Below are 25,704 nucleotides of genomic sequence, written 5' to 3' on the forward strand. Positions count from 1 at the left end.
CAAGGGTTGAACTTTAATTGCCAAAACCAAAAGTCACTTAGAATAATATGAATGTGTTTTTTCTTGTTCACATCCAATCAGGATGATTTTAGCTCTCAAACTCGCTCACTGGGTGCTTTTCTTTCATGAAAAATTAGTGTTTCTGAATCCTGGATTGTCAGGTCAGCAAAAGCATTTCATTCCCAACTGCTTTTTAACCAGCTCATAAAGATATAGCATTCCAAAAAATCCCACACTTTAAACATTTTCTAGAATCTTTTTCAAACGCAACTGTGCAAACATTACAGCAAATAGATGTAACCACTACGTTATATTAAACATCACTAACGTTATTTTTCTCAAAGTATTGATTACCCAGTCATGCTCTCAGTATATTTAAGCACAGGAACACTAAACTTGATGCATCAAAAATATATCAAAAACCAAAAATCCATTTAAGAATTTAAGAATTTAACATTATTTAATAAAATAACTTTTCACTTACTCAATATATTCATTCAGCAGCTTAGATTGCAATTATTGTGCACCACAAAGGCATCAGCAAAAATAAAGGGGAATGTAATTTTTTACATTCAGAAACAAAACAGAATATGCTGGAAAAATTCAGCAGGTCAATCAGCATCTGTGGAGGGATAAACATTTATGTTACTGGTCTGCAATCCTTTGTCATTTGCAGACCCGAAAAATAAAGAAACCACTGAGAAACCATTCCGCAGGTACTGCATGCCTTTGTTGAATCTTTCCAGCATTTTCTATTTTGGTTCCAACTTTCCAGCTTCTGGAGTTTTTCCATCGAATCGTACAAAACTTTATAATCCTACATAAATCTATCATGAGTAAAAATTATTTGGACAAACACATTGGCATTCCTTACTTTCAGTACACCATCTCTGGTTTCTTCAACTACAGTATCTGTGCCTGGCCAAGTCTGAAGCCCTGGGACTAAATCACTCTCAACCAGCTTCAGAGATTCCTCCACAGATGATCTTGCTTCTTTATATCTAGAAGTAAATTGGCATTAAATGTAACAAGGCAGAAACATTCTTGTATTCCTGTTCCTTTGTGAGACAAAAATACAAAACCAAAACATCGTTCCAACATTTTCAGACAATCTTGAATTCAATGGAGGCATAAACTGTCCATAAACCACTTTGCTAAATGTATTGACAAATCCCACCATGAAAGATCCATACTGAAATGGGTGAATTCGGCAGAAATCTGGATCTTCTAATCAGGTGCAAACTGCTGAGATTCAATAGAATGGCAATCCGTAGTAATAGCTGAAAGATACACCTGGAGCCTTAGTGCAAAATTTGAATCTTCTGGCATGCTTTCTGGTTTTCAGAAAACAATGAGCAATTTCTTGTGTTTCTGAGGCCAAAGGAGAAACAAGGTTTACATTCTGGGTAGTTGAGCTGTTGATTTTAGTAAAGATTCACTAACAGTTCCTCTTAGGTAGTTTCCAGGGATTGAGGATAGAGCCTTAGAGTCGCCAAGTATACAGCATGGAAACGGGCCTTCAACCCACTTGTTCACGCTGACCTAGTTGGCATTCTGGGCTAGTTCCATTTGCCTGCAAGGAACATATCCCTCTAAACCCTTCCTATCCATATATATGTCCAATTGTCATTTGAAAGTTTTAATTGTATCTGCTTCCATATTCCTCTAGTCACTCATTCTAGTAATGGACTACTCTCAGTGAGAAAGCTGCACCCGAGGACACTACAAAGGTTTTCTCCTCTCACCTTAACCTTACGCCCTCTAGTTTTCTACCCTGAGGTAAAGACTGTGAGCATTCACTTTATCCAGGCCCATCATAATAATAATAATAATAATAATGCATTACATTTATATAGCGTTTTTCAAACACTCAAAGACGCTTTACAGGGATTTCTAGAACATAGAGAAGTGAATAAATAGATAAATAAGTAAACGAACAGAGAAAGGAGACAGAAGGTGAGGTGACCTTCAGTGGTTGAAGGCAGTGATCATGATCTTGTATACTTCATCAAGTTGCTTCCACTATTCTGTGAGTTTTGGAGGTGGCTGATAAGGTCTATGCAGGACTCATACACCCAGTCACATGAAGTAAGTATGTGATGGGAGAGATGGTGGATTGCTTGGAACCTTGTGATATAGTTCTACTCTTTGTGCTTAGCCTGAGCATACAAGCCAAGGTGCTCAGTGCTTTCTTGGATGTTCATTTCCATCTTAGTGCCTGCTTCCAAAGGATTCATGAGCTCGTGGGGACATTACATGTTTTCAAATAGACACTGTGAATGTTTAAAGTGTTTCCTCTGTCCCTCTAAGCATTTTTTGTAGTCAGATTGTTGTGGTAACTGTTCATAAAGCTCACTTTTTCTTCCGCTAATCTTTTTCCTTGGGTTGAGGATAACTTGCTTCCAATGTTCTATGGATTCTGAGGTAGACACAAAATGCTGGAGTAACTCAGCGGGTCAGGCAGCATCTCAGGAGAAGGAATGCTGCCTGACCCGCTGAGTTACTCCAGCATTTTGTGTCTACCTTTGATTTAAACCAGCATCTGCAGTTTCTTCCTGCACATGAATTCTGAGGCGGCTAGTGAGGTCATGTGGGATTCACAAACTCAGCTACAGGCGAGATAAACAAGAGGCAGGTGAAATAGCTGGAATCTTCATCACTGAACTCATCAAAAATGTTCTTGAAGTGCCGTTCAGCCTCTAAAACATCCTAAAACCATCAATAAATTCAGGGGGGAAAAAAAATTATGTCTCACCCTCAACTTCATAACTTATTCTCTACTGTAAGATGGCAAGGTGAACTTAATGTCAGGTATGCAGACAATATGGCAAGCTCCTGAAATTGCTCGTGTGATTAGAGCCTCAATACAGGAGATGCTGGCTGAGGAGAGAAAGCAGATGTTGTAAAATAGGCAAACTAATGGATTTGGAGGATTTTGCAGCAAGGGCATTGGTAGTATTTTGAGCTGCCTAACATATGTTGCCTGGTTAACTGTCGCAGATGACAGGGATCAGTGCTGCCTATAGACATAATCACACACTTTTCCTCAGCCAGCTCGTGGTTGTGCTGGCACAATGAAGACAATAGTGAATTTCATCACTGATGCATGCCTTCAATGAGTATGAAATTTCAACAATTAAAATTACATGGGAAAGAAAGAGAAACCTTTATATTCCGTCTGGACTGACTATATTGCTAATTCCATGAAATGTAAAGATTGCATGATTAACAAGATTCTCCTATTAACATATCATAGTACCTAAAAGTAACACTAAATTAACCTTCACACATTATTTTAAAAACTCCATTCTTGTTAAAAAATCCCTGATTTTTCTGGTTTTGGAAAGGAATTTCTGATTAGATGACAGTTCAGTTAATTTGGATCTTGGTTAAGATGGAAAGTCAACAGCAATAATATACGACCGTCTTTAAAATCTGACCTATTAGTATGCATTGCTCAGAGTGCTATGAATGACTTTCATGATACAGCTGTTCCATGAGCCATTTGGAAATGAAAATCAAATGTTTCCATAAGTGAAGCACATACCTGTTCCATCGGATGTGGACAAGACTTAGACCATAAAACGAGAGGCAGGTGAAATGGCTGGAATCTTCATCACTGAACTCATCAAAAATGTTCTTGAAGTGCCGTTCAGCCTCTAAAACATCCTAAAACCATCAATAAATTCAGGGGGAAAAAATAAATTATGTCTCACCCTCAACTTCATAACTTATTCTCTACTGTAAGAAGGTAATGTAGTTCTACAACAGTTCGCTTGAAGTACTGTAGTATATTTTATCGATGTAGCTTCAAAGTATCATTCTTAGCCAGTGACTTAAACCTATTACAAAAGTTATTTATCAATTATTTATCAATGCAGTAATATTATTTTTTTGCCATGTACGCTGGGCATATTTCCCTTCTAGTGGCTCCAGTAAAAATGGGAAATAAAATTAGCCTCCAATACCATCTAGCAATACTACTGTAGAACAGTTTGTATTAATATATAGCATCTCCAACATCCTCAGGGTAATTCCCTGCAGAAATAGCAAATAAAGTTTTATACAATGCATATAAAGGAGATATTGGACTGGATGGCTTGATCAGTGATAGGCTTTAAGGAGTCTTAAAGGAGGAGAGAAGTGCCAAGATGGGTTATGGGAAGTAATTCTATTCACCAAATTATTATTTCGTTTGATAATGCTTTAATGATAGGCCATAGATCACTATTCAGAGGGAAACTTGGTGCTGTCATCAATGGAAATTATATAAAACTGCATTGCATGTTATAATCTAGCTTTCATTTAGGCAAAGTTTAATGACTAGACTGATCCCATTATCATCAAAGAATAAAAGTTCCTACCTGAATTAAGTTATTTCCCAGAAAGGCCAAGCCACAGGCATACTCAATGAGTATGTACTCCATGGTAGTCAAGTTGTACACCTGCAATGGAAAATCAAATGCAACTAATAAATAGACAAACATCTAATATTCTGTTCAGAAACACAATAAACTTCAGATGCTCAAATCTGGAGCAATAACAAAAGTCGGAAAAAGGCAGCAGGTTGAGCAACATTTGCAGAGGCAAAAGAATGATTGACCTTTCTGGTCAAGTTATTGCATCAGCAGTGAGTGCAGAGGGAAGATATTGAAAACTGTACACACATCATTCTCCCCCATATCTAACCATTTGATCACCCCAACATGCTTCCACCGCTCCACTCAGGTCTTCAAGGATCCGACAAGAAAAAAAATCATCATAACCTTTTAAAAATGTACTTACATTTCTTTTGTTGTGTTATCCATAAGTAATGTTTACAGACCTGTTACGCTGCTGCAAGTAAGAATTTAATCGTTCCGTTTTTGGTACATATGACAATTACAAACACTTGACTCGACTCTCTTGATAATCTATGGTTTGCTAACAATCCGAATGCCTCCCAAAGGAAATCTAAATTTCTTCAACAAAAAACATTTCCTACATATTCTAGCTGTAATATTGCCCTTGCAATGTTCTTTTTCAACTCTACCCAGTTAATTTTCCAACAAATAATTATTTTGCCAAATCGGTCTCAGTATCACTTTCATGTACAGCCTATTTTACCAAATAATGAGACAGAAACAAATGTGCAAATTAATTAAATACTCAGGATCTTTAGCGTAGTCACCTGTGGTGGAAAGAGCTGCAAAGAGAAAGTCAGTTGAAAAGCACAAGGAGAAAGCCAAAAATGAGCAGCAATCAGATTCGAGGTGCTAAGAGTGCAAAATGCATGTCTGAGTGGTATCCCATGATAAATTGATCTCTGTAAAACGGCAATACATTTTTGAGACATTTGCATATAATTTGTGGACATCTGACACTTCATTAGAAGTTATGTTCTTGACACATTTCATCATTTTAAAATCAAATCAATTCCAGGGAACATTTCATGGATTGAAAGTTCAGACAATGTCTCAGATTTTTTATGACCACAAAAGACTTTCCTTCCTTCCAACTATTGTCGGAAGGATATAACCCAGTCAATGTTGAGAAAATAAAATAATTCTTCTCTGTAGCAACAGTCTGGACTGACAACTTGACCTTCTACATAAATATGTAAAACCACAAAATAGCAAGATTCAGATATCAGGAAAAAACATAAATTATGGATGACTGTTTCTATAAGCGCCAAGTACAGCTTAGAGATTGTAAAGTACAGTCATCTGTAAGGAATCTGGGACTGATAGCTGCAGTCTATACAAAGAAATTTACAGATAAACTAAATTTGGTGCCTATACAAGAGCAATTGACTTCTATTATTCAAGGAGAACACGTCAATGGATTTGCTGCTTTGTCCAAGCAATGCGATGTAAAATTACCTTATTTCCTTGAAAGAGTTTACCGTAAGCAGCAGCAATAGAGTGCCCTCCATGTTTGGGTCAAAGACCCATCATTGATTTATTTGCCTCTGCACTCCACAATTTGAGATGTGTAATAGAAAAAAAAATCACATGTGGTGGTTAAAGTGCACATTGTCAGATTTTATTAAAGGCCATTTTTATACATTTTGGTTTCACCATGTAGAAAATACAGCTGTGCTTATACAGAGTCCCCACGTTTCAGGGCACCATAATGTTTGGGACACATGGCTTCACAGGCGTTTGTAATTGCTCAAATGTGTTTAATGCAGGTATAAGAGAGCTCTCAGCACCGAATCTTTCCTCCAGTCTTTCCATCACCTTTGGAAACGTTTATTGCTGTTTATCAACATGAGGACCAAAGTTGTGCCAAAGAAAGTCAAAGAAGCCATTATGAGACTGAGAAACAAGAATAAAACTGTTAGAGAAATCAGTTAAACCTTAGGCTTACCAACATCAATTGTTTGGAACATCATTAAGAAGAGAACACTGGTGAGCTTACTAATCGCGAAGGGACTGGCAGGAGAATTCTCTCCATAATAAAGAAAAATCCCCAAACACCTGTCCGACAGATCAGAAACACTCTACAGGAGTCAGGTGTGGATTTGTCAATGACCACTGTCTGCAGAAGACTTCATGAACAGAAATACAGAGGCTACACTGCAAGATGCAAATCACTGGTTAGCCACAAAAATAGGATGGCCAGGTTACCGTTTGCCACGAAGTACTGAAAAGAACAATCACAGTTCTGGAAAAAGGTCTTGTGGATAGATGAGATGAAGATTAACTTATATCAGAGTGAAGGCAAGAGCAAAGTATAGAGGAGAGAAGGAACTCCCCAAGATCCAAAGCACACCACTTCATCTGTGAAACACGGTGGTGGGGGTGTTATGGCCTGGGTATGTATGGCTGCTGAAGGTACTGGCTAATTTATCTTCATTGATGATACAACTGCTGATGGCAGTAGCATAACGAATTCTGAAGTGTATAGACACATTCTATCTGCTCAAGTTCAAACAAATGCCTCAAAACATTGGCCGGCAGTTCATTCTACAGCAAGAAAATTATCTGAAACACACTGCTAAAGTAACAAAGAAGTTTTTCAAAGCTAAAAAATGGTCAATTCTTGAGTAACCAAGTTAATCACCTGATCTGAACCCAATTGAGCATGCCTTTTATATGCTAAAGAGAAAACTGAAGGGTATTAGCCTCCAAAATAAGCATAAGCTAAAGATGGCTGTAATACATGCAGAGCATCACCAGAGAAGACACCCAGCAACTGGTGATGTCCATGAATCGCAGACTTCAAGCAGTCATTGCATGCAAAGGATATGCAACAAAATACTAAACATGACTACTTTCATGTACATGACATTGTTGTGTCCCAAACATTATGGTGCCCTGAAATGGGGGGACTATGTGTAAACACTGCTGTAATTTCTACGTAGTGAAACCAAAATGTCCAAAAATGTCCTTTATTAAAATCTGACAAAGAGCACTGTAACATGTGATTTATTTTTTTCTATTGCAAATCTCAAATTGTGAAGAACAGAAGCAAATAAATAAATGATGGATCTTTGTTCCAAACATTATGGAGAGCACTGTATATGTGTTACTGACCAAACACATAATACTTCTCAAATTTTCAAAATGAAATCTTTTCTGATAGCTTTGGTCTACATAATTTTTATTTAAGCGAAGTATAGTCTGATAGTGACTAATTCCCAATGAAGTTGAATACCTGTTACTCATTAAAAAATGTATTTAATAATGTATTTTATTTCCAGGATTTTAACCTTTGGATAAGTAAGATAAAGACTCATATCAAAGACTGGATTGGCAAAATAAGGAATATGTCAATAGTATTTCAAACATTTCTGACAGTGAAACTTACTTTCTTTTCTTTTATTAATTTAAGGGCATGCAGATAGTTTTCCTGAGCATTTCTAAAATTAGATGCCATCAGGGCCTCAGAAGCTTCTTTCAATTTACATTTCAGCAACCTTTCTTCCACCTGCAACATAAAGAGATGAATCAATAACTTAAAAATGCTCAACAAGTAGATAATGAGATTATTCTTGTGTCACTGTCTAATAAAATTGCTATTTTACATTGTCATTAATGCCACAGAATGCATGTTTGGAATAAAACAGCACAATGCTATCTGAGCTAATATTACAAACAAAATAATATTACGTAAATGGCAAGTTTTCAAAGCTAATGCTTTTTGAATACTAAATCCACAATGTAAAAGTTTAAAGAAATAAGCTGTCTTTTATAAATGGCACCTTTATCATTTTTCCAATGTTAACATGATGGTTCTAATCCTTACAAGCCTCTAAGTAAAGTGATTATGTTCCTGAGCCAAAAACCCAGTGAAATGTTGGTCACCTTAAAATACAACCATGAAAACAGAACCAGACAGTTTTCTATGTAACACCAATTCCAGTGGATTAATTGAATTCAAAATTCAATTTTTATACGCATGACCTCTTCCAGAACATAGAGGCATTTAAGAAAATCTTGTAAGTAAGCCAAAGACAGAAGTTGGAGAATAACTATCCTGTTGTCATACCTACTGCAAGGCAACAAAAGGGATTTTGAGAATTTCCCAGATATTCCACTGTAAAAATAATCAACAGCTCCCACTTGGAGGAATTCAATTCAATTATACTTTATTGTCACATGTGCCTAGTGAAATGCTTTATTTTTACATCAACCTGGTAAAATCATAAAGCAGACTTCACCTAGGCAATGCACAAGAGTCACCACGTTTCTGGCGCCGACAAAGTTACAATAAGTCACTGATTGAAAATCACTCAGTTAAATTCAGAAACTCATGGTCCCCAAGGTCACTTAATTATTTTGTGTAAGAAAATAACTGCAGATGCTGGTACAAATCGAAGATATTTATTCACAAAATGCTGGAGTAACTCAGCAGGTCAGGCAGCATCTCAGGAGAGAAGGAATGGGTGACGTTTCGGGTCGAGACCCTTCTTCAGACTGATTATTCAGACACATTATTTTGTGTGTTCAGTGTAAGGTAATATTCAACAACTGGAGCAACTTTTCTTTCCTGGATAAGAAGTTACACCACCTCTAAATTTAATCAGAATAATTTCTATTAATTTCAGAAAAGACTGAAACATGAGAATTTAATTGTTGGATCTGCTGGACAATGATTCCAAATGATTTTTTTTCGCCTCAGCCATTTTTCCAAGAATCTGAAATGGAGACGTCAGGCCCAGCACTCATCAAGAAGAGGTTGTGCGATTTCAGGGATGTTAATGTTCTCATAAATTAACACACTACGGTTGCTATCCATAAAATATTTTTGCTCTTGAAGGAATTTTGCAACAAACTGATGGTCAAGTTCGTTCTCTACCCAGACATCAGACAATTCCATCTGAACAGGATAAGGAAGATGTGACCAATGCATGCATAAGCAGAAGACAAAACAAACCGCAATATTTGTATTGGGTCAAACAGAAGTCAACTGTCCTGCAATTCCGAACTATACATTAGATTAGAATGTCTGGAATACTACTTTGAAGCTGCCCTAACTAAATCCCATCAAGTTGTTGAGATATATAGCCAAATGATGGATAATTTAAAACGTTTGCCTTTGTTAAACTCTGTTCTTGCCCTTATTTCCCAAAGACCAAAATTAAAAAATGATTGAAGTCAAAGCCAAGGTCATTTTGGTTGACTTCTTTACATAGCTAATCTCTGATCTAAATCTCACAATTCCAGCACAAAAGTGCAGTAAAGCACATCCAACGCATGTTGTCTATGAATTCCAAGGTTAGAATATAATGCATTATCATCACAATGTTGTGTTATTAGGAGCCATCCATCAGGAATAATTATGAGGGCAAAGATCTTGTAAAATTTTAAAAGCTAAATTATAACTTCAATTGCGGACAAAATGTTGTCTTTTCATTGGAATAAAATCTATTGGCAAACAACCAAAATTTAAAAAAAATTAACACAAAGATAAAAACTGAGCATGATGAAAAGCTTATTTTTTGAAAGGTTAGTGCCAACTTTGATTTGAAAATGCAAGAGTATAAAGCTTCCCTCTCACGAAAGAGAAAAATAATTGGCATCACTTCAAATTTTTATTTGTTTTCCAATGATGCATTTTTTTTAAATTGCGTATTGCCTCAAGTATTGTGAGGGTGTAGGTGGAGTTCCATTATAAATATGGTCCACTCCAACATTCAAACAAATGAAATCAGAAGAATCGTGCTCGACAGTGCAAGTAAGCCAAACTTTCACATTTGTTTTGAGAATAGTAACTAATTTAATAATGCACTGTAAAAATTTCTCATTCATCAGGTGAATCTGAAGTATCTCATAAGAGTAATGGATTGGAAATAATGTCGTACGTGATTTACAGCTGTTGTCGCTTTAAAATGCCTCCAAGATATCAGTAATAATTGCTAAATATTTTTTTTCTAAGCATCATATTTGTAATTGTCTACAAGATAATTTAATTTTACACCAACCAATCAGCCCGTGTTTGAGGTACATAATCGCCAAAAATTAAGTTTTGGTTAACCCTGCTTCCCGGCTCTTCCAGGGACTTTTTAAACATGGTGAGGGCCTCTGCTTCAACTTTTTAAGACAGTTACTTGCAGGCCACAGCCTCCCTCCCCCCACCCACACAACTTTCACTCATTGAGTTAGGATTACCCTTGCCCTGGTCAGCGAAGTGAGAGTGATCAATGCACTTTCTTCCATGACAGCCCAGATTCTATGATCTTCCTTATACCTCCTTAGATGCAATGGATAGTCCCTAATCTGCCCTTGTCCACCTAAATACATGAATGTCTGATCCCTTCGAATAGTCTCTAGTAACTTTCCGACCACAGATGTTAGGCTCACTGGCCTCTAGTTCCCAGGATTTTCCTTGCAGCCCTATTTAAATGGAGACACAACATTTGCCACCCACCAATTTCCCGGCACCTCACCTGTATTTAATCCAATAGCTGAATCAAGTGAGAGAAATGCTGAGGTAGTAGCAAAGCCAACATTGATTTAGGGTAAACACCTCTCTGACCTCTTCACAGGAATAAAAACTGCCACCTGCTCTCTGGACCCCATCCCCTCCAGCTTTGTCAAGGCCTGCCTTCCTGCTCTCTCTCCACTTATCACTGCAACAATAAACTCCTCCCTGTCCACTGGCATCGTCCCGCCATCCCTCAAAATCGCTGCTGTCACCCCCATTCTGAAAAAACCTGGTCTAAACCCTGACACCCCAAACAACTTCAGACCAATCTCCAACCTACCCTTTCTGTCCAAAGTTTTGGAACGTGCTGTAGCTTCCCAACTCAAATACCACCTCTCTACCAATAACCTGTATGAAACTTTCCAATCCGGATTCCGCTCAAACCACTGTACTGAAACTGCGCTCCTCAAAATCACAAATGACATTCTCCTCTCCTCCGACGCTGGCAACCTCAACATCCTCATCCTACTTGACCTCAGCGGCGCCTTTGACACCATAAATCACTCCATTCTCCTCACCCGACTTGAAACCTCCCTTAACATCACCGGAAAAGCCCTATCATGACCTCTCTGACAGACACCAGTTCATCTCCATTAACAACTGTAAATCCCCCACCGCTCCCCTCCCCCAAGGTGTCCCCCAAGGCTCAGTCCTTGGCCCCCTCCTCTTCATCCTCTACCTGTTCCCCCTTGGTCAATTAATCCACCGTCATGGTCTCAACTTCCACTGCTTCGCCGATGATATCCAGCTCCTCATCTCCACCAAGTCAATCTCCCCCACCACACACTCTACACTGACAAACTGCATCACTGAAATAAAATCTTGGCTTCAATCAAACTTCCTCAAACTCAATTGCAACAAATCTGAAATCATCATCATTGGTCCAAAAACGCTCACCAAATCCACCCAAAACTTCATCCTCAACATTGATGGTCTCCCAGTATCCACCTCACCTCACATCCGGAATCTTGGAATCATCCTTGATCAAACCCTCTCCTTCGACAAACACATCAAACACATCACAAAGACAGCCTTCTTCCACCTCAAAAACATTGCCCGTCTCCGTCCATCCCTCTCCTCCACAGCTGCAGAAACCCTCATCCACGCCTTCATCACCTCCCGTCTGGACTACTGCAACAGCCTCCTCTATGGCGCACCCTCAAAAATCATCAATAAACTTCAATACATTCAAAACTGCCCGTCTACTCACACACACCTCGATCCGTGACCATATCACCCCCGTACTTTATAAACTCCACTGGCTCCCCATCCCCCAGAGAATCCAGTACAAAATCCTCCTCATAACCTACAAAGCCCTCCATAACCTGGCCCCATCCTACCTGACCGATCTCCTCCACAGGCACACTCCCACCTGCACCCTCCGCTCTGCCGCTGCCAATCTCCTATCCCCCCACATCCGGACCAAACTCAGATCCTGGGGGGACAGGGCTTTCTCCATCGTTGCTCCCACCCTATGGAACTCACTACCCCAAACTGTTAGAGACTCCTCCACACTCACCATATTCAAAACATCGCTGAAGTCTCACCTGTTCAGTACTGCCTTCAACCACTGAAGGTCACCTCACCTTCTGTCTCCTTTCTCTGTTCATTTATTTATTTACTTATTTATCTATTTATTCATTTCCCTATGTTCTCAAAATCTCTGTAAAGCGTCTTTGAGTATATGAAAAGCGCTATATAAATAAAATGCATTATTATTATTATTAAAATGCATTGATGACTCAGACTGAAGAAGGGTCTTGTCCCGAAAAGTCACCTATTCCTTCTCTCCAGAGATTGTAATCAGGTGTTGTCTTTCTGCTGACTTGTTAGCATGCAACAAAAGCTTTTCACTGTACCTCAGTACACGTGAGAATAAACTAAACCAAAACGTAACTGAGCTGTGCCTTGCAGATATAAAATACAAATCAAACATTTACTTTCAGAATTTTGCACAAATTCTTGCAAAGCATTAGTTTTATTTTACTTTTCCTACCTTTGAACTCATTTCCAGTGTTGGTTCTTCGTGCTGTTCTATGGATGTGTTGTAAGCTACATGCTGCTTGCTCTCACTTACTTGTTCCACTTCCTTGAGCATTACCCTGCTGTAATAAAATAATTGCTTGTCACATTTGCTACAAATCAAATTTTTTAATAGTATGTCATGATTCAAGAACATGCAACTTATTAAAAGAACATTTCAAAGAAACACAAATGCTGGTAATAAGATAAATATACTTAAGGTAGGCGCAGTGCAATGTGTGATGGACAAATTATGTACAAAAAGTGGTAGTTGTCAATTCGAGCAGTCAAAATGTAGACACCCACACTTCCAAAATAATTTAGCAACCTCGATTAAAATCTGGAAGCCAGTGACAGCAGATAATTATAAAAAATACTTAGTTTTAATAGAACACAAAGCATGGAGTAACTCAGAGGGTCAGCTAGCTTTCTCCCCCTACTACAAACAGTCTGAAGAAGAGTCCTGACCTAAAATGTCACCTATCCATTCCCTCCGCAGATGCCTCCTGACCCAATTGGTTACTTCAGCACCATGCTCTAAACAAGATTACAGCATCCACAGTTCTTTGTCTAATTTGATTGCTTTACCTTTCATCAGGTGATTGCTGTGCTGCAGAAGATACAGAGGAGTTTATATCCTTTCTCGGATCAGTAGGAGATGATGATGCAGTTGTTCCAGTATCGGTAGAAGGTGTAGAAGCATCTTTTCCAGTCTCTATACACAGGAACGATGGAGTTTTTGTACCAACTGCAAGTATACATTTTTCTTGGTTGTCGGATTCCACAGAGTTATGTGGAACTGCAAAATCTCCTTGGTCTTCTTTCAAACTGGAGTCTGACTCGGAATCAGAAGTACATCCTCCAGATAACATCTTTGATCCATGACCTTGGTTCAATCTGTCAAAGTTATCATTTTCAGAATCTGAGCTGCTACCATTGAAGTTCATTGATAGGAAAGGAATCTGAAAAACAAAACATGGTATTTGAAAGAATGGCTATAAAAACGAAATATCAACAATGAAATGAATGCAAAATATTTTATCCAAATGTTTTGCTGTTTATAGAGCACATTGAGGCCATTTGACCTACTCTTCTGGTATATCATTGCACACAAAACTTGTTAAAATATTGAAGCCACTTAATGTAAACTTTCATTCTTTTGCATTTTCCCCTTCTATTCTCTGTAGAGCTCTGTATGATTCTGTAGGCATACATAGCTCATCAAACTAGGACCCTGGACAGCAAGCAATTGCAAATATATCACCGCTTATTTTAAAGAAATGGTTAATCCAGGGAGATAGCACTCAAAATAAAGTGAACATTCATTACTCATCCCCAGCCGCTCAAGGTAATGAAGGGGAGACTCTCATTGTTTTTAGGTGTCATTAAGTAAAATGGTGAATGATGGAGTAAGTAGTTGCCATGGTAGCATTTTGCAGCATCTGTGGCCCTCTTCGTTCTCAATAGTGTTTTAAGACCAAGTGGACCCGTTGGGTCCAAACCTCTCCTGCATTGGTGCAGCACCCCCTCCTCCCCTCACCCTACCCCCTTCCCACTCCCCCTCCACCCTTTCCCCCCATCCCCTCCCCTTCACCTCTTCTCCCCATCCCCTTCCCCCCTCCCCTCTACCCCCTCCCCTTCACCATCCCTCCCCCCTCTCCCCATCCCATTTACCCCTCCCCCCATCCCCCCTACCCATCCCTCCCCCCCTCTCCCCATCCCATCCCCCCTACCCCCCCTCCACCCCATTCCCCATCCCCCCAATCACCCATTAAATTTTGCATCAGTAATATGTAAAAACTATTTTTCATTGCATTAAAAAAATTATTATTCAGCACTTTGTTGGAAATCATATTAGCAAAAATTCTGCTTGAGTGTCAATGCTGCTTAGATAGGGGTTTATGCAATGAAGTGACTCCTATTACAGCAGCATGCACATAAGTGGTTACCAGCAGTGACACAGACCTAGGTGGGGGAAAAAAGACACATGGAAAGATCAGATAGCAGCTGAATAATTCAGATAGGTCCTTGGTAAGTAAATGCTGTCATAAAGGGGTTTTCTTTGTATGAACAGACCTCAATTTGGCAGCATTTAACTTTACTGGACTCACTGACATGGATTAAGAAGATGGATACACAACAGGGCGCTGAAATGTTGAACGAACGACAGCTATCCCATGACTGAGATCTGTTAATTCAACAAAAGATCATTAATCTATGTCCTTCGCAGACCATTTCTTACCAGGATAGCATTTTGTATATTTATTTGGTAATTCATTAATCTGTTTGCAAGTCAGATGGGGATGGATGACAAACTCTACTAGCAGTCACACTTGGAACTTGTATGCTCTCTTAAATAAAATGTATTGTTAACACAAGCCATTTCAGAGGATTGAGTTAGATCTAACTAATAGACATGGGAGCAGGACATTTTGCACCATTCAGACAAACGGTGGCTAATATTTAACATCAGCATCACTTGCCTGCACTCTCCCCATATTCTTTAGATTGATAATATCAACAAATCTCCATGACTGAGTGTTCAGATTCTTTCTGAGTCGGCCATTTCAAAGATTCACTATCCTCTGGTGAAGACATTTCTCATGCCTTGAATAGATGAGCTTTTATTTTGGAATAGTCCAGCCACAGCAAACATCAACTCAATTTCTAGCCTGTCAAGTCCTGCTCGATCCATCAACTTGAATGATATGTACCTTGGTAGGACCTACCCTGTTGGGTTGACTTATATATTTCATATATAATGTCATAGATCAGATTGCACCCCTGCCACTTCAAACAAGGCAGACATGGTTTAAGTATCTGAATTAAAAAGATTCTGAGACTTACGGAATAGAAATTGGTTCTTAGGCCTACCCAGTCCACACCGACCAGTCCCCGCCGCCTAAGAGCTTGCTGCGGGCCGGATAAAATCTCGTGGCAGGACGGATGTGGCCCGCGGGCCATAGTTTGGAGATCCCTGTCCTACACACTAGTGGCAATTTATAAAAGCCAATTAACCTACAAACTTGTGTGCCTGGAATGTGGGATGAAAGCAGAGCACCTGGAGAAACAAACGCAATCACAGAGTGAATGTACAAACTGCAACGAGACCAGGATCGAACCTGGATCTCTGGGGCTGAGAGGTAGCAGCTCTACCAGCTCTGTCGCTGTGCTGTCCGAAAGCTCAGAAATAAGCAGTCCACTGGAATTCCCCCTTAAGATAGTCCATCATCATAGGAAGTTATATGAAGAATATGAACATAGGGAAGCAAGCTCCATATGTCTCAATCATAATAGAGATGACTCAAGAGCAGCCCTCAAGGCACTCACCATGGGAACCACAGACACATAGACAAAAATAGATAATGGCAATGCATTGGGAGGTGATGTTGTATACTTGTTGCCTTAAATAAATATAGGCAATGGGGAAATTAAATTGACAGGGTTGGGAATAAGAACCAAAAAAATACAATTGCAAATTTCTATTTGATTCAAGTAGAAATCGAGAAAGCGTGGAGACATGTAAATGCTAATTTAAACTTTTATTCACGAAATAAATGGTTGAATATCACTGCTCAAATTGACAGGTTGTGATCAATTAAACTAACAATATGATTTTATGTAATAAAAAGGAATTGCCGATGCTGGTTTATACCAAAGAAAGACACAAAATGCTGCAGTAACTCAGCGTCTCAGGTGCAAGTGGATAGGTGATGTTTCGCATTGGGACCCTACTTCAGACGATATGATTTCTGTTACAGCCCTTCTCATTTTAGTTATTGAAGTAAATAACTCCTCCGTAGGAAACACCAATTTATGGTGAATAAAGATGTAAAATCTCACAGCTGCCACTTAACCTGACCAAAACTGCAGGATTAAATTTTATGATGACACTTTTTGGGAGGAATGTAACCGGCTGAATTAAACTAAACACCTCAGAGATATGTAAACTTACATCAAAAGGCAGAGAATGTTCATTTTGCTCCTGTTCTGCCTGATCATTATCTTTAGTATTTTCCAGCCATGCATCCACAACATCAACTGAAGGGATCACATCATCTTCGCTAGATTCATCACCTCCCTCCTCATCATCCTCTTCAGATGTAGAACTCTCAGTATCAGTGGTTTCTGACAAACTGGAGATGTTTCCAAACATTAGTATAGTTTAGAGATACAGCACTGGAACAGACGCTCCAACCCACCGAGTCCACGCCAACCATCAATCGCTCATTCATACTAGTTCGATGTGAACCCATTTTCTTATACACTCCCTACACACACTAGGGAAATTTAGAAAGGTCAATTAACCTACAAAACCACATGTATTTGGGCCGAAACTGGAGCACCTGCAGGAAACACACAGTCACGTAGAAAACGTGGAAATTCCACACAGAGAGCACCCATGGCCAGGATTGAGCCCGGGTTGCTGGTGCTGAGAGGCAGCAATTCTACCGCTGCGCCACTGCGTGGCCCTAGATTTATGAACATTATAATAAATTACTTATGAGATTTAGCCAATCAAAAAGGCATCATTTTTCAAATTAATTTTTTTAAACTTAGGACAATAAAAAACAGAAAAGAAAATGTAAAAATTCTACCTGTCACTCTTCGTTTGCCCACTTCGTTTCTCTGGACAAAAGGAGAAAATATGTGGAATTAGGGCACACTTATTCATTAAACCTCAGTTTCCAAAACAGGCGCTATTACTTTGTCCTTCGTAAGTAATTACACAAACTTAATCAGTTTGTGCATTACTGGATATAACATTACTCTGACAATCATAATTTCTTCCTGAATAAACTAAAATATTTCAGATCCATATATAGACCAAGACACAAAGTGCTGGAGGAAGTCAGCGGATCAGGCAGCATCTCTAGAGGGCATGGATAGGCAAGAGGTTGGATTTGGGACTCTTCTTCAGACTAATTGTGGTGGGGTTGGGAGGGGTAAGGGGAGAGAGGTGGGGGCAGGACAAAGCCTGGCAAGTGATAGGTGGATACAGATGAGGGGAGTTTTAATAGGTAGATGGTTGGACAAAAAGGTCAAAGATGAAGAGACAAAGAGGATGAGATAATGGATAGAAGTGCAAATTGTGCAGCCAGGGTAAAGAATATAGCTGGAAGAGGACAGGGCGAAGGGAGAATGGGTGCAAATACAGATGGGACATAGGGAAGGGGGGAGGGAGAAAAAGGAGAGGGAGGATGCTGGTAGGTTATTTCCCTGAAATTGGAGCATTCAATGGTCATACTGGTTGTAATCTACCCAAGCGGAATATGAGGTGTTGTTCTTCCAGTTTGTATGTGGCCTCACTTTGGGACTGGAGGTGGCCCAGACAGAGTTATTTTGTTGCAGTCTATTAAACTGATGCAAAATACCATGATGCTGATAAACAATTAGAAATAAACTGATTTCACATCCCTTTCCAATCATCCTGAAATTGTTTACAGTGAAGCACTTTATTTTGAAGTGCAGTCACTGATGCAAAGTAGGAAATGCAGCAGGCAATTTACTCACAGCAAGTGCATACAAATAATAAAGCAGTAATATGCAGTTCATCTGTTTTATATTGTTTGATTGGGGGATGAACGTTTCCAGGATATTAGTTAGATTGGGATAATCCTCTCACTCGTTGAATGCTCATTTGAGAGAGCAGACATGGCCTCATTTAAACATCCCAGTCAAAGGATGGCTTTTCTTACCATTCCACAATCTCAGTGAGGCATTGGACTATCAACCTATATTTTAGTGGTCAAGGCGCTAAATTAGACGAATCCCAAATTTCTTTATTCAGTGGATGGAGTTCTGTCAATTGTGCCACATTAGACTCTTATTTGTATCAAAATCATCTTCAAATGGCAGGCTCACACTCCCATTCATATGCATTAGATGCAGTATACTTGCGTAAAAGATACACAATTATAATTTTAGGTATTTAATTCTTCTGACAATGACAATTTGACTATATCCAATGAACATTGGACATGAAGTGATATTATGTTTCAGTGAATGTTACACAAGTCTATGTTACATATTTTTCATCACAAAATCAATCCAAAATGAACATCAAAATGAGTATTGAGAAAATTTATTTTCCCAATTTTCTCAATACTCATTTTGATGTTAATTTTGTTCTAAAATGAAATGCCACCATTTCTTTAGCATTGTCGCAGCATGAAAATACATCACGTGTGGGAATTTTGACAAACCTTGCAATGAAAGACATTGTTCAGTTTGAATCAGTTCTTGATGGTCTATCAAACCTTTAATTTTCAGCCCTTTCCTTTGGCAGATTTTAATACCTATCGAATTAGCCCTCAAAGCACGAAAATACCATCTTTTTCCACGCATCGCTCCGGCAAACAGATAATTGCCCTAAAAGAGAAAATAAAACATTAAAAGGAACTGATGTTACTAAGGTCTTTTAGCATCAAAAGCGAAGGTGAGGAAACTGAGTGATCCCTGAAGGTCAATGATCCTTCTAAAAATTTGTTCCACGTTTTTTAACACAGTTTCAAATATCGAAGTGTGCAAATGTTTGGAAGAGCAGAGGCATCACTGATACTTTGGACTTGATCACTGATACTTTGGACTTGCTTTGCCGACAACTGAAACTGATTAAAATGTACCAGGTTTACATACCTCAATGGAATGAGGTTTCAGGATAATGCACCGCTTTGCATCACTCCATGCTTTTCTGTGAAGCAACAAGCAACGCAATGTGAACTTTATAAAATGCAATGTGATGATATTCATAATGACATTAAATGAACAACCATTTTGAGACAGTAAAGCATTATTATCAGGCATTAATCTGGCATGCTTCAGAAAATGGCATTTTTGAGAAATTACCCGGGCAACGGACAGCAGCCACAAGGGTAATGCCCAGGGCAATGGTGGGCGGTAGTGAGAATTGCTTGGGCCAAATCTTGATTAACCAGTGTATTTGATTAACAAGTACTTTTTATGTGCAGCAGGTGCCAGATAACAAGGGCACTTGCATAAGCCTGTCCCTGACTTTTTCACAACACATTGTTCCAGGAAATCGTCTCTAATTTCGAAAATGAAACTGTTCTTCTGACTATATTTCAAAATTTGTCATTACTAATTAACAATAAGATAAAAATGCTGTTGATTATTACACAGTTCTTTACCCTGATCTAATACTATTTAAAACTTATTTTGATAACCATGAGTGGACCACTGTTACTGTTTTTGTTGCTTTAAGGGAATATGTACATAACTTGCAAGCTTTGTATTAATTATTTAAAAGTTAGCCATTGTTCGGTTACTGTCAATGCTCTCCATGTAGTTTGTCAACTTTCAATTGCCAACTTTGTCTTTCTTCAATTTTCTTTCTTCAGATTTAAGAGCCAGGTTTTCGATTGAACTAAATCACTTTTTTTAAATTAAAAATTCTATCATTTTGTGATCATGGTTCTGGAAAACCATCGTTCCAAAAACACATCGTTCACACTATTACTACTAACTTGATTTCCTCAGTCTATATGTAGACAAAGTTCCCCATGAGTCTTTTGTAACATCCTTGTAACGTGCACCTCAAAATTCTTGTTTTCCCACTACGTTCCAACATTCCTACTACTGTATGAGGCCTGTGTACTGCTCCCACCATTACCTTTTTGCGTTTTGCTGATTGTAGTTCTTGATTTTTTTACCTCAGATCCTTCCTCTCTACTGCCTTCACCCTATTCTCTAATATCTGGGGTACTCTAATATCATTTCAATTTCATTCATCTCTTCTAAAAGTCATAGAATATTCCATTTCTAATCTTGGTCACTTTGCAACTATGTCTCTATAATGACCATCTCTATTTATTTCACATGTAGGAAGGAACTGCAGATGCTGGTTTAAACTAAAGATAGACTCAAAATGCTGGAGTAACTCAGCGGGACAGGCAGCATCACTGCAGAGGAGGATGTAACTAGGAAAATTGACAGGGGAGAGCTGGTGGATGTGGTGTACCTCGACTTTCAGAAAGCCTTCGACAAGGTCCCACATAGGAGATTGGTGGGCAAAATTAGAGCACATGGTATTGGAGGTAGGGTACTGACATGGATAGAAAGTTGGTTGACAGACAGAAAGCAAAGAGTGGGGATAAATGGGTCCCTTTCAGAATGGCAGGCAGTGACTAGTGGGGTACCGCAAGGCTCGGTGTTGGGACCGCAGCTATTTACAATATACATCAATGAATTGGATGAAGGGATTAAAAGTACCATTACCAAATTTGCAGATGATACAAAGCTGGGTGGCAGTGTGAACTGTGAGGAAGATGCTATGAGGTTGCAGGGTGACTTGGACAGGTTGTGTGAGTGGGCGGATGCTTGGCAGATGCAGTTTAATGTGGATAAGTGTGAGGTTATCCACTTTGGTGGTAAGAATAGGAAGGCAGATTATTATCTGAATGGTGTCAAGTTAGGAAAAGGGGATGTACAACGTGATCTGGGTGTCCTAGTGCATCAGTCACTGAAAGGAAGCATGCAGGCACAGCAGGCAGTGAAGAAAGCCGATGGAATGTTGGCCTTCATAACAAGAGGAGTTGAGTATAGGAGCAAAGAGGTCCTTCTGTAGTTGTACTGGGCCCTAGTGAGACCGCACCTGGAGTACTGTGTGCAGTTTTGGTCTCCAAATTTGAGGAAGGATATTCTTGCTATTGAGGGCGTGCAGCATAGGTTTACTAGGTTAATTCCCGGAATGGCGGGACTGTCATATGTTGAAAGACTGGAGCGACTAGGCTTGTATACACTGGAATTTAGAAGGATGAGAGGGGATCTTATCGAAACGTATACGATTATTAAGGGGTTGGACACATTAGAGGCAGGAAACATGTTCCCAATGTTGGGGGAGTCCAGAACCAGGGGCCACAGTTTAAGAATAAGGGGTAGGCCATTTAGAACAGAGATGAGGAAAAATGTTTTCAGTCAGAGAGTTGTGAATCTGTGGAATTCTCTGCCTCAGAGGGCAGTGGAGGCCAATTCTCTGAATACATTCAAGAGAGAGCTAGATAGAGCTCTTAAGGATAGCGGAGTCAGGGGGTATGGGGAGAAAGCAGGAACGGGGTACTGATTGAGAATGATCAGCCATGATCACATTGAATGGCGGTGCTGGCTCGAAGGGCCGAATGGCCTACTCCTGCACCTATTGTCTATTGTCTATTGTCTAAATGGGTGACGTTTCGGGTCGAGACCAAAGAGTCTCTGCTCTGACTCTAAATGAAGGAAAAATCTTAGGTACTGCCTGGACAGACACGGAGACCAGGTGCAGTATTTGCTCTCGCTGGCAGTCTGTTTGTCCTTTGTCCTTTTTGTTTGTGTGTTGGTGGTGGGGTGTTTTGTTTTGTTTGTGTATGTGGGGGGGGGGGGGGATGTGGGGGGGGGTGGGGGTGGGGGTGGGGGGGGGTGTGGGTGGGGGAAATCTTTCTTCTTTTTTTAGGTCTCTTCCGCGGGGCCTTCCATCGCCCGGTGCGCCGCGCCCGCGGGACACCATTCTGCTTTAGTTAAACATTTTGTTCAAGATGGCCGCGCCGTTGTGTTTGGCTGCCTGCCACTGTATGTTTCTTTTTTTTTTTCCTAATCAGATGTGCAGCGTGGTCAACGTGGGTTGTTTTTAAATGTGCTATACAAATAAAATTGACTTGACTTGACTTGACTATGTATATTTTTACTCAAATAAATTAACAACAGAATACTTTTAAATTCTCTGAACAAGGAAATCCTAAAACAAAATAATAAGAGGCCCAATACTCTCCTAATTGCCTAAATGAGAATACTTTGTTTCTTAGTAAAGAGAAATATACATGCATTTGACAGTAGTTTTATGTAAAATTAACCAGTATCAAAACAAGATGTTCCAAAATAGCAAAATTACAAGGCTAGATCTGAAATTACACCAGATCAAAACAAAAATGAAGTCATATAATTCCCTGGCAATCCTATACCAGAGATACCTTAAATCACATTGCTTTAATCCTTATATAAGAAAATAACTGCAGATGCTGGTACAAATCGAAGGTATTTATTCACAAAATGCTGGAGTAACTCAGCAGGTCAGGCAGCATCTCAGGAGAGAAGGAATGGGTGACGTTTCGGGTCGAGACCCTTCTTCAGACTGTCATCAGCAGACATAACCAACTTAACGTCAAAGGATACCCCAATACATCTTCCCATCCCCACATATTAAATAAAATACGCAATATGGAATTACATTTTAAAGAATGAATGTCTAGATAAGAGCAGAAGCAACTTACTTGTATTGACATAATTGTAAATAGCAATATGATCTTTTCTCATACAACAAATGATTGAATGCACTGCAAAGAAAAATATGCACAAATCAGTTTTTAGTACTGAAACATTACACAAATTGCATCATAACTCACAGAGCATAAGAATTTCTATTAACATAGAGCACCATATAATGAATGCAAGAAAACAAGCCAATTTTTATATGAACTGTAAATGTTCTAATAGATAACCCAAGTTTTTAGTTGTCTTATGAATTTTTTTTCACAAAATCACAATATCCACAAATATTTTGTGGACTGGGGGAAATCTCACATAAGAGAAAAAGTTCCAGGATTTTGTGGTACCTCGTTTTGTTGATTAATCAGACAGAACAGAAAAAGATTAAAGTGCACTGTAATCAATCTCTCCATTTATACATCACTTTAATGAAATTACAACCACTTTGTCTAAATGAAATCTTTTCACATTTATTTTTGTACACTTTGCTTTAGAAAATCTTTATGCAGATGTCTTTGGAGGAAACATTGAACAGCGCAGCTTGTATCTGGTGGTATTTAGAAGAGCGAGGGATTGATTGAAACATGAGATCTTGTGGGTCTTGACAGGGTAGATGTGGAGAGGATGTTTCTCTCATGAGAAATTATGTATATCCAGGCAGCCACTGTTTAAAAACAAGGTCTAACCCATTTAAGACAAATATAAGGCGAGATTGATTCTCTCAGACGGTTATGGGTGTTTGGAACTAGATATTCTTGATACGTAAAGGAGTCAAAGATTACTATCGGTACGTGGTAATGTGGAGTTCGAGTTTGCAAAAAGATCAATCATGATCTAATGTAGTACTGTAAGAGCAGGCTTAAAGGGTTTAATGCCCCTGATCCTAACTCACATGAAACCAAATACGTGTACAACCACTGCAATTCATTAGTCTCATTCACAAGTGTGACAAAACTTTCTACACCATGCATAATCTTAGCATAGAAATTCTTACCAAACTCTTATTGCTTCATTTAAAGACTTCACCGCTAATTCATAATGTTGTTTTTTCACATCTGCTTCCCAAAGTTCTTGAAGTACTTTTGCTTGCTGAAAATTAAATAGGTAATTTTCACGTTCAAATTTTTTTTTTAAATCAGTTTCTATAAATCTACCCAACTTCATAAGATTTTTCTCTAAATTTAGTTCGATATCTTTACAGTCACATTGGAGAACCAGCACAGCACATTGCAACAAATCAGGATTCCACAGCAATGGCTCAAAAGGGATGAAATTCTTGGCAAGAACATCTTGTGTAACTTTGTAGATTTTTAGTCTTTAGAGATACAACATGGTAACAGGCCCTTTGACCCACCGAGTTCACATTGTCCAGCGATCACCCCATGCAATACACTATCCTACACACCAGGAATAATTTACATTTTTTACCCAAGCCAATTAATCTACCAACTTATACATCTTTGGAGTGTTGGAAGAAACTGGCGCACCTGGAGAAAACCCATGTGGTCATAGGCAGAACGTACAAACTCCGTACAGACAGTACCCGTAGTCAGGGTCAAACCTAAGTCTCTGGCGCTGCAATCAGCAACTCTACCTTGGCGTCACTGTGCCGCCCTGTTTCACTTCATCCATGAAATAGATTTGATTCTCTTGTAAATGATAGGATTGAACTTACAAGGGAGAAGTTTAACTTCAAAACGGGCCCAAACCTTTTGGACTTGTAAACAACTTGGATGCAGTTCAAAGTAATTAATTCAAATAGGCTTTTTTATTTCTTGGGCACAATTTTAATAAAATCTACCTTCTTTTAAAATTGATTAGCATTGCTAATGTTGGTGGAACGAATAAATGATATATTTCTAAAATTACATTATGAACTTTAAAAGGATAAATTATCACTTTTACACAGACCAGTTGAATCGCTTACCTGCTCTTCCTGAAAGCACTGATCTTCAAATTGCTCAAATGGATTCTGATCAATAGAATACTGCTTTATCAAGTTAAAATCTGCAACAAAAAAATGTGAATATATATTTTCATATCAGGAACTTTTAGCTTTCATGTTCCTAAGAATATTTAAACATGTAAAACGGTACATAACATTTGATGTGGCTTCTGTGCTCAATTGCTTTTGTTGAGAGTCTCTTTAGCCCATGATAATTTAATGAGCTCATGTGAACAAATTAAATTACAATCAATCAGGACCAAATCAGTAATTCCAAAAGTTGTATCAATCTTGTATTTCAGTCTTGATTCAGTCTTCGTTGAGCAACTGGACAATGAAGCTGAACAAGTGTCCATTCCTCACCAGCCTACAAGTTACTATGACTCACTACTCTCTTCTCATTACATTAATTGATTTCTAATCAACTTACAGACCACTGCTTGATATCTGTTTTCCCCACTCCCATCTTTCCAAATTACCTGTCTCAAGAGACTAGGCAATGTCAAGCCATGTCCCAATAATTTGATTATTCCAACCAGTGTTCTGGCATTTCCTGGCACATTTCA

At 38.9% G+C, this 25,704-nt stretch overlaps 1 protein-coding gene across 4 annotated transcripts in view; it reads right to left on the bottom strand.

Annotated features, from left to right (window-relative positions):
* LOC144608645 (uncharacterized) overlaps nt 1–25,704 on the bottom strand; it is a 64,480-nt gene that overhangs the window by 28,600 nt on the left and 10,176 nt on the right. For 3 of the 4 annotated variants that reach the window (XM_078426619.1, XM_078426620.1, XM_078426623.1), the window contains 13 exons: nt 25,121–25,200; nt 24,188–24,282; nt 23,199–23,261; nt 19,576–19,630; nt 19,143–19,308; nt 17,535–17,565; nt 16,892–17,072; nt 13,525–13,898; nt 12,911–13,019; nt 7,795–7,914; nt 4,365–4,445; nt 3,548–3,669; nt 875–1,001 (listed from right to left, as the gene is read on the bottom strand). In XM_078426619.1, coding sequence (XP_078282745.1) covers nt 875–1,001; nt 3,548–3,669; nt 4,365–4,445; nt 7,795–7,914; nt 12,911–13,019; nt 13,525–13,898; nt 16,892–17,072; nt 17,535–17,565; nt 19,143–19,308; nt 19,576–19,630; nt 23,199–23,261; nt 24,188–24,282; nt 25,121–25,200 — 1,604 coding nt within the window. The remainder of the gene's footprint in view (nt 1–874; nt 1,002–3,547; nt 3,670–4,364; nt 4,446–7,794; nt 7,915–12,910; nt 13,020–13,524; nt 13,899–16,891; nt 17,073–17,534; nt 17,566–19,142; nt 19,309–19,575; nt 19,631–23,198; nt 23,262–24,187; nt 24,283–25,120; nt 25,201–25,704) is intronic. The other variant, XM_078426621.1, reaches the window with a different exon arrangement.

The sequence above is a fragment of the Rhinoraja longicauda genome, chromosome 32, assembly GCF_053455715.1.
Source record: "Rhinoraja longicauda isolate Sanriku21f chromosome 32, sRhiLon1.1, whole genome shotgun sequence".
Lineage (NCBI taxonomy): Eukaryota > Metazoa > Chordata > Chondrichthyes > Rajiformes > Arhynchobatidae > Rhinoraja > Rhinoraja longicauda.